At 42.0% G+C, this 12492-nt stretch overlaps 3 protein-coding genes across 5 annotated transcripts; all 3 read right to left on the bottom strand.

Annotated features, from left to right (window-relative positions):
• Positions 1-181: 181 nt before the first annotated feature.
• On the bottom strand, positions 182-3829 carry smtnl1 (smoothelin-like 1). The gene is made up of 5 exons (XM_086315247.1): positions 3574-3829; positions 1720-2312; positions 1506-1620; positions 1238-1389; positions 182-900 (listed from the first exon to the last, which is right to left on the bottom strand). Exons 1-5 carry the CDS (start codon positions 3664-3666, stop codon positions 516-518), a joined length of 1338 nt encoding a protein of 445 aa, XP_086171373.1. The 5' UTR covers positions 3667-3829; the 3' UTR covers positions 182-515.
• A 1333-nt stretch (positions 3830-5162) lies between these two features.
• Positions 5163-7176, bottom strand: LOC147338076 (uncharacterized). 2 transcript variants are annotated; one of them, XM_086315261.1, is made up of 7 exons: positions 7125-7170; positions 6982-7037; positions 6697-6909; positions 6332-6601; positions 5973-6245; positions 5303-5880; positions 5163-5226 (listed from the first exon to the last, which is right to left on the bottom strand). In XM_086315261.1, exons 1-7 carry the CDS (start codon positions 7148-7150, stop codon positions 5215-5217), a joined length of 1428 nt encoding a protein of 475 aa, XP_086171387.1. In that variant the 5' UTR covers positions 7151-7170; the 3' UTR covers positions 5163-5214. The 2 variants fall into 2 exon arrangements, with proteins under 2 accessions (XP_086171387.1, XP_086171395.1); XM_086315269.1 differs by lacking the exon at positions 6697-6909 and having other exon boundaries at positions 7125-7176.
• Positions 7177-10383: 3207 nt separating this feature from the next.
• Positions 10384-12113, bottom strand: LOC147338077 (uncharacterized). 2 transcript variants are annotated; one of them, XM_086315294.1, is made up of 7 exons: positions 12066-12113; positions 11937-11992; positions 11820-11867; positions 11592-11732; positions 11233-11505; positions 10563-11140; positions 10384-10487 (listed from the first exon to the last, which is right to left on the bottom strand). In XM_086315294.1, the coding sequence occupies exons 1-7, from the start codon at positions 12089-12091 to the stop codon at positions 10476-10478; spliced, it is 1134 nt and encodes a 377-aa protein (XP_086171420.1). In that variant the 5' UTR covers positions 12092-12113; the 3' UTR covers positions 10384-10475. The 2 variants fall into 2 exon arrangements, with proteins under 2 accessions (XP_086171420.1, XP_086171409.1); XM_086315283.1 differs by having other exon boundaries at positions 11592-11867.
• Positions 12114-12492: the final 379 nt, after the last annotated feature.

Below are 12492 nucleotides of genomic sequence, written 5' to 3' on the forward strand. Positions count from 1 at the left end.
CCTGAAAACCCTGAACATTTGCCCGCACAATCTTTCACAGTGTCATAACCCCCTCCCCACTGTTACCTTGTTCACAGTAACAATCTGGAACAACTCAAAATTTTAACATCTGACCAGAAATAGTTTAACCTTTTCATGTGTATTATGAAAAAAGTAAATACGGCACACACTCTCTCAAGGTTTTCTTATTGCACAAGCAGCTTTTTAATTCACAAGATCTTTGTTTCATTGTTATTTTTTCATAGATACACAGCAATTTCTTGCTTTTCGTGCTCAGAACAACATAAAAAACAGCATATCTGTAAATGGAAAAAACACACACAGAAGTACATTTTCAAACACGCTGTAACTACGAGACATCATCATCACAAGTATTTTAGTTTTGAGTGATTTTTTTGTTGTACCTCATTACTCCGACAGTAGTCAGTCCAACAATGCCAGACTAAGACTTGCTCCTTGTAGTACCATAAACAATCTTTTTGGTCTTTTCAGTCTTTGTGTTTGCCAGTGTCTGTCTAAGACTCTGCCTCGACTGATGAACTCTGACCTTCCTCCACCACACAGCTCTTTGATGGACTCCCTTCCTCATTAGTGCCCTCCATCTCTGTACCGTCTACTGGTTTATCCTCCTGACTGCTCATCGTCTCGTTCTCAGCAGACTCTTCCTCATCTTTCTCTGGCGACACCTCTCCTGCTGCATCATCTCCTTTGTCCTTCTCTTCCTCCTCGTTACCAGCCTTCTCTTTCTCCCCCTTCTCTTTGTCCTTCCTCTCTTTCTCTATTTTGGAGAGGCTGTGGCACAGGGACTGGACATATGTGAACACACACATTGGGTCTGGGTTGTTACCCATCATGAGCATGTCACTCACTTCCAGCAGAGGGCAGCAGTCAGCCAAGGACCTGTCAGGGATACACAAAGGAGGGGAAAGGATAAAGTTGAGGTGACAAGGTGGCAGTCATTCATAGTAATATGAATAAGAGATTTCTAACCAGGTGCATTTACATTAACAGTGTCATTCCATACATTGTTTTCCTGAAACTTTCTTTTTTGGACAGCCAACATGCAGAATTTTATTTTAGTTACATTCTTTTCACAGCAGTTCTCCTTTTGTATTATTCACCGTGACCTTGTTATATTATGTTCTGCATGTAAAGTTCCGACTCTTAAATATTGTAATTGTGTTATTCAGTCTTAGCTGAACTGAACTGAGAGAAGAAAGAATGAAGAAATCCATACTCTGCAGTTTTGAAGGCCAGAGTGAAGTTTTTCTCCCTCTCCTCTGGCTTCAGTGAGCTGTATTCAAAAGCATCTGGAAAGAAACGATGAATCAGAGCGCAGAATGCCATCCCATTGCACCAGGATGACGAGAAGTTTTCTATGTTGATGCCCTAAAAAATGCAAGAGACAGACACATGGGAAGAGCATCTTAAATTAGGTCTTCTTTTATCTCTGGATCTAGAATGCGGATGTGTCGCATTAGATAAAGATTTAACGCTGAGCTCACCTCGTAGTTCCGAGTCTTGTTGCGACACCACTGAAGTATCTTCTGTTTGATTGAAGCTCCTGTAGCCACAGCAGCAGATGACTTCTGAATCTTGAAGTTGCGAGGTATTGGTGTCCTAGCAGTGTTGCAACACAGTTTCTGATTTAACCTCTTGAGGAACATTTTTAACTGTCACACTCTAATTTGAGGTACTAAGCATCATGTAGTTACTCACTCTGGTGCGCCCTTCTGGAACTTGGCGATGATGTCGTTTTTAGCAGACGCTCTTATGGAGCGTGCAGAGGGTCTTGGTCGAGAGAGAGAAGAGGAGGGGGGACCACTCTTTCTTTTGGGCTTTGCCTGCTTTTCTGCTTCTTTTGTCTTTCCTTTGTCCTTTGGCTCTGCATCTTCCTCTGTCACTTGTTTTTTCTTCTCTGCCTCTTGTTCTTTCACATCTTTACCTATTTCCTTTTTCTCTTTCTCTTTGTCCTTCATGTCCTCTCCATCTTTTCCAGTCTCACTACTCTGGATCTCTGCCACTTGCCCTCCTTTCTCGGTTTCTTCTGCATCCTCCTCTTTATCTTTTCCTTCACGTTCAGAATCCTTCACCTCAGCACCAGTAGATGCTTTCTCCTTATCTTGTGCAGCTGCTTCAGTATCATCTTCACCAGACTGTGACACAGTCTGAGGTTTCTTTGTGTCTCCTGACGTCTCCTTTTCTGCCTCTTCTGATACAGTATCTTCCTCAGCCTTATCCTCAGTCTCCATTACCCTCTGACCTTCTGCTCCTTCCCCCAAGTCTTTATTCTCCACCTCTGGCTCGCCGGCCTGTGCAAAAATAAATATGTGACAAACACTCGTAATACATGTCTGTGACAATAGTTCTATCACTTCTAAATTCTAGCCTTATACCAAGGCATCAAGACAAAGTGGAGTTTAAGGTGGAGTATTCAGTATAAGTAACAGTGTAGGTTACACAGTAATTTTCTTTGCTATTTCCTTTCCCTGGGTTTGGGTGAAGAAGGGTATCCCATATAGAATTTTGCCAGATCAGAGATCCAGATTTACCCGCTGTGGTGACCCCTTGTGAAGAAGGGAGAAGCTTCTTCATAGTCATTTCTCTGTGGGGGCACTACATCACATGTTTTCTTTTCAGCATGACTCAGAGGATAGTCTTCCTCTTTTCTTTCAGTTATTTACATCTCTGATAACTATCTTCTTCTTTTCAGTCTTGTAAAGAGGATTTTTTCTGTTTCTTTCATGAAAAAATGTATGAAGAATGAACAAAAGTTTATTGTGTTTTTTATTTTATTTATTTCAGATTTGTAATGCGAGCCATTAGTTCATTTGCTGTGTGTTGTATTTTTTTTTAGGTATTTCTTTCATTAACTCTGATTTGTATTTTTAAAATTATTCTTTGTGATTTTTCTGTGTTCTTCAGTTCTTGGTCTTGCTATGTGAAACGTTTGAGCTGTTTACATGAAAGCTGCTGTATAAATAAAGTGGACTTTCCACAAGTTACTCGAGGGATAACACAGTCCTTGTAATGTGAGACCTGGAGCTCTGGGATTTGTTGAGTATTATAAATATACACCTCAGAGTTGGAACTTTCAAGGGGAAAATTGGCCTTTTACCGTTTTAAAACCAATGATCTCACATCATATGTTAAAAATCTTCATACAAAAAAAATGTAATGCATACATTATTATTTCCTCATGATTAAATAGGCCCATGTACCCTGTTTATTAATGACACACCAGGTCAGGCATCACAGCAGTGACTCATCAGTGGGAAAAGGAAACTCCAACGTTGTATGTGTGGCTTAGTGTGTGTCATGTGCACTACTTTGCATAACTTGTGTGAGTGTGTATTTACGTGTGTATGTGTCATTCTTCAGCCAGTAGTAAGAACAGGTGTAGCAAATGCAGCCAACAACCCCTTCTCCTGCTCTGCTGTCCCAACACAGCACCTGCTACAGCCACGAACACTCTCACTGCTTTTTCCCAGTACAGAACATGATGGACAGTCATTGTGGGTGAATGTGAAAATGTTAATGAACATGTTAAATAAATAAATAAATGATACAGACCTGGTTGCTGTTGTTGTTGGTGTCAGTGGGATTGGTTGATTCCGTGGAATCGAATGTGTCCTGTTTGGGTGATTCTCCATCCATGGTGTCCATAAATGTGTGTGTATCAGCTGGATTAGAGGTCAGATCAGACTTTGGTACACTAACGTTTTAATTCAGTCAAAGGTGAAAGCCCCTCTTAATGTCTCTGTGTCCCACTACTCCTGTCTGCCTTTCTCCCCTTCTCAGCAACACTGTCCTGAGTTTTAACACGTGTGTGTGTGTGTGTGTGTGTGTGTGTGTGTGTGTTGGTTTGTGAATATCCGCCTTCACCCGACACCCCCGCCCTCTGCTTTGTAAGGATTCCTGTGCTTCTTTATCTGACCTTTTGGACAACACAGGTTCCCGAAATAGAGTTACAGTGACATAGGCTCAGTCCTCCAGGCCGGACAGCTGCGTCTGCTGTGGAAACCATGGTTGTACACACACACATATACATAAGCACTGAAACCATTAAATATGCCTTCTCTCTTTTAGCAAAATATAGACACAATTTAGCTACCACCTGTCCCGTTTATAAGCTCTTACTGTAAAGTGTGGTGATTTAGAGTACTGTACTGTTGGGATGCTTAAATTAATAAAATTAAAAGCAACAGTTCAACATTTGGGAAACTTATACTTATAGCAAAAGGTCAAGAAAAGGAAACATGAAACACAAATCCGCATGAGTGGTCTATCTCAGCTCTGTTCAAAGCAATAAAATCCACCTAAATATTTTTTTAAGAAATTACACACACTTATTTTATTTTTTGGAAAAAAATAAATGTACTTGACAATAAAATTTTCAGCCCTGAAACCCAAATGTGACTTTTGAGGGCCTTTTCTTAGTGAATGTACATAATTTCCCTTAGAGTAGGCTTTCTTTCTTGAGTGGAATCAAATGGTCCATGTATCATTTCGCTCTAAACTCACTGCAGTTCTCCTGTCAACACCTTGTACATCACGACTCAAATCACAGCTCTTCATCTAATGTAACCTGGATGTTTGTGAAAGAAGGAGCCATGTGGCAAAGGGAGGGGGAGTTCAGCTATTTATAGTTACCCTCCTATAATCTAGTAGATTTCAGAATCTGTACATATGTGGAGGATTCAAATTATTGTCTGTAGCTTAGGTGAAAGGTTTCCAAGTGATTTCCTTGTACTGCTTGTGTGTCCACATTTTTTGCAATTCCCACCAGGGAAAGTAAACCCTTCCAGTATTTTTATGTTAAATACTTGAAAGCGTATATAGGTTACTGCCAGTGTGAGATCCACCTTAACATATAGATCTACAACTTACAAAACTGGATGCCCTTCTTGACAGCCTGAGCAGGGTAAACTTGCTTATACCAGGCCATAAGTGGGACTGTCCACTTATGGGTCACTACAGGTTGCCAACAGAAAACCCAAGTAGTTCCCTTAAGGTCATAAACCCCACATGGGCAGGTCTAAATTCAGGCGCGCATTCGGTCTTTTAACAGATCATAAATTGAGCCCAGTAGTTACATTACATGCAATTTCTACAACCTTAGTCGTTCCCGCACCACCACTAATAAGAAAAGTGACCAGGAGTATTTCATAAGACTTTATTGATTAAACTTGTGCTCATGCCTTTGAGATTCAGCTAGTATTTTATCTGGAAGGAAAGAGGGAAAGAGTTAGTACAGTTACAATATGCAGATTGTGACATGTAGGCATTTTAGGAAACATACCTGCGTAACACCTGTGTAGGAAGGAGCAGGTACTGTTTGTGCTCCAACCTGGTAATAACCTCCCACCACTGGACTGCTCACATACAAGCTGGGAGTCTGAAGGCTCTGAGCTGCTCCAACAGCCCCCACTGACTGTGCAAAGCCGGGGTAGGGGTGGTCTTTCAGGTAGTGAGTGCTGTGAGAGTAGTCTCGTCCCTGCTCGTAGTCCTGGCTGAAGTGACTGACTGTGCCCGCAGGGTACTGGCCAGTCAGGAACAAGAAGTCAAAGGATGGATACGGACTACCCCACAGCCCACCCATTCCAAACTGTCCTGTGGCAAAGCCTGGGGATGCCAGTCCACCCGCAGCAGCAAAAGAGTCCATCGTAGCTGGGACAGTCCTGCGACCTAGTTCTTCTGTCTCCAACTGGTAGTCCCCAGCCTCAGCAGCCTTCTCATAGTGGGACAACTCTCCTGGTTGGTACGCAGGTACTGGTGGTAGAAGCGCACCAGGCTCATCAGCTGTGCCAGAGGCAAGGCTTTGAGGGTTGGGTGATGATTCCTCACCGAGCTTGGGAGGTGGGATAGCCCAGTTGATTTCTAAGGAAAGCAAAATTTAAGCCAAGGTTACCAAGGATTCGGGTCAGGAGATCCTAATGATTGCATTTATACTGCATCATCACACTAGGTACCAGCTGCAGGTTGAGAAGTTGCTCCAGTTTGTGCAGAGCCAGCTGGGCTTCCTCCTGCCTGAGCAGGAGCGGAGTAACTGGAGCCGGTGTATGGTGCTGCCACACTTTGAGCAGCATGTGAGAAACCAGGCTGCTGCACTGCAACACCTCCATATGGAGCACTATAAGGCACAGCTACAGAGGAGGGGTATGGATAAGGTCCTCCCTGGCTTAGGGCAACATTAGCACCAGTATTTGCGCTGCTACCTCCAGTAGAAACACCAACATTTGAACCTTTTGAAAGAGAAAGCCACACAACACTTGCTGGTAATGTTCACAATAAATGTTTGTAGTGCATCATGAAAGATTCCATTATTTACCAGCTGCAGGTCGAGCAGCACCTCCACCCTGTGTGGAGCCAGTCGTGTATCCTCCAGCCTGGGCAGGACCAGAAGAACTGGAGCCAGTATATAATACTGGCACGCTCTGGGGAGCATATTGATAGACACCAGGCTGCTGCACTGCAACCCCTCCATACAGAGTATTGTAAGGTACAACCACAGAGGATGGGTATGCATAAGGTCCTCCCCGAGTCAAGGCAACATTACCTGCAGTGTTACTGCTACCGGGGGAAGCACCAACATTTAAATCTAGGAGAAAGCAGAATGCCTTTTTGTAATGAGAGCAATGCACATTTAAACTCATGAAATATTTCACTGGTTATAAGCTGCAGGCTGAACAGTACCCCCAGTTAATGTAGAGCCAGCTGTGTATCTACCAGCCTGAGTAGGTTGAGAAACACTGGAGCTGACATATGCTGGGACTAGAACCCCTCTGTATTGAGGGCTGTAGGGAACAAGTCCAGGAGTTAAATTGGCTAAAGTTCCTCTTGGGTTTGAGGCAAGATTATCTGCAGTGTTTACATTAGTTATCCTGTATTGAGTGCTGGGATTAGAGCCTGGGTGAGAAAGAACTGAAATTAATGAAGATTTATCACAAAGTTTTGTATGTTTAGGAATGTTTCACCTACCTTTCTCAAGAGGAAGGCTGCATATATCCACAACCAGCAAGACAAAAAGGGAACCCCTGAAACCATTTGAAAATATCAATCACGTGCCTACAAAAAGTAGTCAGTTGTGTAAAAAGAGAAAGCCAACTACACCTGCCACATACCCCAGTGAGCGGCTTGCAGTCATCATTCTGAAGGCAACCAGTAGAACAATTACCAAAGGTGAAGGGTTAAAAATGCTGCGAGAAAGCAGTCTTAACCAATCAGAGCTTAAAGAAGTAATGGAATACACCTGCTGGAAAGGTGACTCAAGCTTGAGTCAAAGATAAGGAGTATCATAAAGGTGGCTATCAACTGGGCTTCAACAATCAACAATTCCTATATGAAGACAATGAGTCCAATCAGAGACATTATCAGATGATGAAAATAAAATGATGGTAAAATCTAGAAATAGTATGAAAAATAAAGATTTAAAATGCAACACTGATGCAAATAATACAAGTGATTCATGTGGCAGAAATGTATAGTATAAAGTACAAGTATAAAAGCATTTATACATTTTGTGCATCACATGTCACATCCCAGTGATAATGTGATGTGCATTTGTGCTGCTGTAACTACAGCTGGGTTTTATTCATGGTGTTTATAAGGTACTAAAGGTACAGCTTAACAGTGTGCACATATAAAACATATTTAGCCAACAGTCTTTAGGGCACTTAAACATGCTGTAAATAAAGGAATCAGTGGAGACGTAACACTTTTAGATGGAAACTGTCTACATAACCTGGCTTAACCAGGTTAAGCGTTCAGTATAAGTTACCGCAGTGATTTCCCAGGTAAAAACAGAGCCACGTCTGTGACGTGTAAAGCTTTGAGATCGACCTGCTTGCAGACTCATTATTCTCACTTCATAGTTACACCTGTTAGGTGCGAGGAGCTGCTGACTCCCCTACAACAATCTCAGATGGTGTAGACGTCAAATTCTGAAAAATAACAAGGGTTCATTTGCATTTGTTATTTGGATAGATGATTCCATTTTTGTGGAAATCTAAGCAGTTTTATGCTAATCATCAGTGACAGTTCATCTCTCACTGTTCTGTTGACCTTTTCTGTGAGATGTGCGAACACTGAGCCAATACGACCCTTATTAGACTTCTAGCTTTTTGGACATTTCAGCAACATTATACATTTGTTAGGAAGAAATGTGCAATAAAAATGAAGTTTAATTAAAATTCACTTTAATGGGAAATAAAATAATTTGTCTCATGTAGGTCCTAAAACCATCTCTCATAAACAGAGCTTAAATCTCAATAATGTACAGCTGTTGGTCACAATAACAATAAACAATGAAACTGCTTAAAATGAATTACTATATATTTTTATAACATAGTGACCCTTATAAGAAACATCACATGCCACAAGTGCAGATAATAGTACCTCAGAACAGATTAAGACCAACTACAGTTACAAAGTACTTTCACATGAAAATATAGGTGAAATAGAATAAGGTTAACCGACCCCTGCTCTTGAGCAGCACATGGGGATGGGGAAAAGGGAAGATCTCTTATAATAATTTAGTTCAGTTAATATAGGAACAGCTCCAAAACCAGACCCTACATTTGCTGTTGGCTAGCTCTGAACAGCATACAGACAGAAGCAGCAGTTCACAACAAGTGACTCATGGTAGTCTTTGTAAGGTAAGCCCTACAATATGAGAGCAATAACCTCAGGGATCATATCATCCCATGTGGTAAAATACTTGGCAAAAATAGGGAGGACAAACATCCTTTTAACAGGAATACACATCCAAGAGAAATAGACGCCTGCTACGACTAGCTAGGATGCTACAGAACAGTGAGACGCAGCAATGAAGAGCAAAGAAAAACCCAGACAACACACGATACACAAAGAAGACTGGGGGTTGGACTGAGGTGAGAAACAAGTAAACAAACAAATAACAAACCCTACAAAAACCACAAATCAAAAACATATACCTCCAGAGCCCGAGATACCTGACAAGGCAAACAACTGCCTTGGTGGAGCTGAAAAGGTGATCTTTAACACAAATCTTAAAAATAAAGAGTCTGTCTATGTGCCAATAAAATAAATCATTCATTTACAGTTACAGTGGTGAATAATCATATTTAATATTTACAAAGTTTCAAATATTGAGGGCATTATGTGTGAAAGTCATCTCTATGAGCCAGTGCTCAAACTGTTTTTTGTTGTTGCTCATTTCCATATTATGTCAATGACAACTGATATCATTGATATGGCCATCTCATGGCACACGTCTATGGCTGTGAGTTCAGAAGAAGCCCCACCCAAACGCTGTTCAAAGCTTTTGCATGCTAGAGGCAGCCAGTCCAAAGGAAATTAATTTCAAGGGAGGGGGAAGGGAACTGAAATTTCTTGTTGCAGACAGGAAATGAACTTGAGAGGTGCACCAAGACCACTATAATAAAAATAAGGATTTTAAACTGCATCATGCAAAGCTACTCTAGTAATCCACAAATAAAGATGGAACTAGAAATTAGCAAAATAGTCTTCTTTGTTTTGGTCTTATATGGCCTGCAGTTACTTCATAAATGGTGGTTAATGTGAAAAGTGGAGCTGTAATGCATAGCTGTTAGTCTTTCACATGGAGCTGAGGACATAAAGTCAAGAGAGTAGAAAGGATTGTGGATTTGTAAATGCTGTTAACACCTGTGTGGGAGTGTCTGCAAATCATTGACGATAAACTGTTGCATGTTCATTTGACATGCTAGTTACAGAAATCACAGCATTCATCTGTACTACAAGTTTGTGTAGAGGAGCGTTATTAAAACTTGATTTATTGGCCACATGGGGGAAGCATAATATAAAGCAGCAGGCTTGTCCTATAGTGTTTATACTCAGATGCAGCAACATCATGCAATACAAATGTTCATGTTTTATGCCAACAGAATCTGAAATTTGCAAGCCAGTTACATGCCATAGATTTTTACATTTCCTCACTTTAAGACCTGAAAAGGAACTACTGTATGGCAAACTAGTAACGTGAATTCTGTGTAGTCTCACTCCCAACATGACAGATGTCTTAGTTATCTAAAGTGCTTTAATTTCTGTGGGAAATTAAATACCTAGAATTATTAGCTTGTCTTTATCATGCCAATTAGTTGATCAGGGTTTTAAAAAGTTGCCCAAATCTGCCCAAGTTTGGAAATCATTGGGGCCTTACACTAGGGTCTTGCTTTTTGTATCAGAGACCGAAGATATACTAGAAGCTATAGACTACTGAACCATTAAGTATCCAAGGCTGACTACAGCAATTGGCATTTATCCACAGACATATGAACAGGCACTAGAGCCTTGCCGGAGTAGCAAGGGAGGGTGGGTGTAAAGCTTCATTACCACTCACTACAGAGGAGACTGAAGTCACTGTTTCAAAACACTGAAAACCAAGTTTATTGTATCACATGGAGTCATTCACCAGTTCATTGTGTTGCCCAGTTCAGTAAGCCGATTGGATTCAGCTAGTATTTTATCTGAAAGACAAGAGGGAAGTGTAAGTACAATTACAACATGCAGTTGTGGTAAAATTTAGACATTAGGAAACATACCTGCGAAACACCTGTGTAGGAAGAAGCGGGTACTGTTTGTGCTCCAACCTGGTAATAACCTCCCACCACTGGACTGCTCACATACAAGCTGGGAGTCTGAAGGCTCTGAGCTGCTCCAACAGCCCCCACTGACTGTGCAAAGCCGGGGTAGGGGTGGTCTTTCAGGTAGTGAGTGCTGTGAGAGTAGTCTCGTCCCTGCTCGTAGTCCTGGCTGAAGTGACTGACTGTGCCCGCAGGGTACTGGCCAGTCAGGAACAAGAAGTCAAAGGATGGATACGGACTACCCCACAGCCCACCCATTCCAAACTGTCCTGTGGCAAAGCCTGGGGATGCCAGTCCACCCGCAGCAGCAAAAGAGTCCATCGTAGCTGGGACAGTCCTGCGACCTAGTTCTTCTGTCTCCGACTGGTAGTCCCCAGCCTCAGCAGCCTTCTCATAGTGGGACAACTCTCCTGGTTGGTACGCAGGTACTGGTGGTAGAAGCGCACCAGGCTCATCAGCTGTGCCAGAGGCAAGGCTTTGAGGGTTGGGTGATGATTCCTCACTGAGCTTGGGAGGTGGGACAGCCCAGTTGATTTCTGAGAACAGCAAAATTTAAGCCAAGGTTACCAAGGATTCGGGTCAGGAGATCCTAATGATTGCATTTATACTGCATCATCACACTAGGTACCAGCTGCAGGTTGAGAAGTTGCTCCAGTTTGTGCAGAGCCAGCTGTGCTTCCTCCTGCCTGAGCAGGAGCGGAGTAACTGGAGCCGGTGTATGGTGCTGCCACACTTTGAGCAGCATGTGAGAAACCAGGCTGCTGCACTGCAACACCTCCATATGGAGCACTATAAGGCACAGCTACAGAGGAGGGGTATGGATAAGGTCCTCCCTGGCTTAGGGCAACATTAGCACCAGTATTTGCGCTGCTTCCTCCAGTAGAAACACCAACATTTGAACCTTTTGAAAGAGAAAGCCACACAACACTTGCTGGTAATGTTCACAATAAATGTTTGTAGTGCATCATGAAATATTCCATTATTTACCAGCTGCAGGTCGAACAGCACCTCCACCCTGTGTGGAGCCAGTCGTGTATCCTCCAGCCTGGGCAGGACCAGAAGAACTGGAGCCAGTATATAATACTGGCACGCTCTGGGGAGCATATTGATAGACACCAGGCTGCTGCACTGCAACCCCTCCATACTGAGCATTATAAGGTACAACAACAAAGGATGGGTATGCATAAGGGCCACCCTGGCTTAAGGCAACATTATCTGCAGTGTTTGTGTTACCTCTCCGGTAAGGAGTGCCTGGATAATAGCCTGAGGGAGAAGGAAACATTAATAGAAGTTAAGCACTACAGTTTGTATATATGGAAAAGTTTCACCTACCTTTCTCAAGAGGAAGGCTGCATATATGCACAATCAGCAAGACAAGGACTGAACCCCTAAAACATTTGTAAAAGATCATTAACTATAATAGGCCAGAAGATCAGAAATTAAAATACACTTGCCACATACCCCAAGAAGTAGTCTGTTGTCATCATTCTGAAGGCTACCAGCAATAAAGTTGACTGAGGTGAAGGCTTATAAATGCTGCCAGAGAGCAGTCTTAACCAATCAGAGCCTAATGACTAAAAAAGAAACACCTGCCTGAAAAGTGAATCACGCTTCAGCGTAAACTGCTCAGGTGTTTGAATGAAGATAACACATTTTAATTTGTGTTTGTTCTTTTTCTTGTTGTTGTTGTTGATGATGATTATATTTTTTGTTGAAAGCAAATGCAACTTTAATCCAACCATTAATGCACCTTTTTCTCCTCTCACTGTTCTGTTGATCTTTGTTGTGAATTGAGGCACAGCATCACCTTTGATCAGATTTCTAGTCTGTTTGAAAATTTCAGCGTCAATATAAAAAATGTAAAACAAAACACAAATAATGTATCACA

The sequence above is a fragment of the Aulonocara sp. 'chitande type north' Nkhata Bay genome, linkage group LG2 (genome assembly GCF_057382095.1).
Source record: "Aulonocara sp. 'chitande type north' Nkhata Bay isolate Kocher_YH1m ecotype deep benthic linkage group LG2, A_spYH_male_GT1.1, whole genome shotgun sequence".
NCBI classification, from domain to species: Eukaryota; Metazoa; Chordata; class Actinopteri; order Cichliformes; family Cichlidae; genus Aulonocara; species Aulonocara sp. 'chitande type north' Nkhata Bay.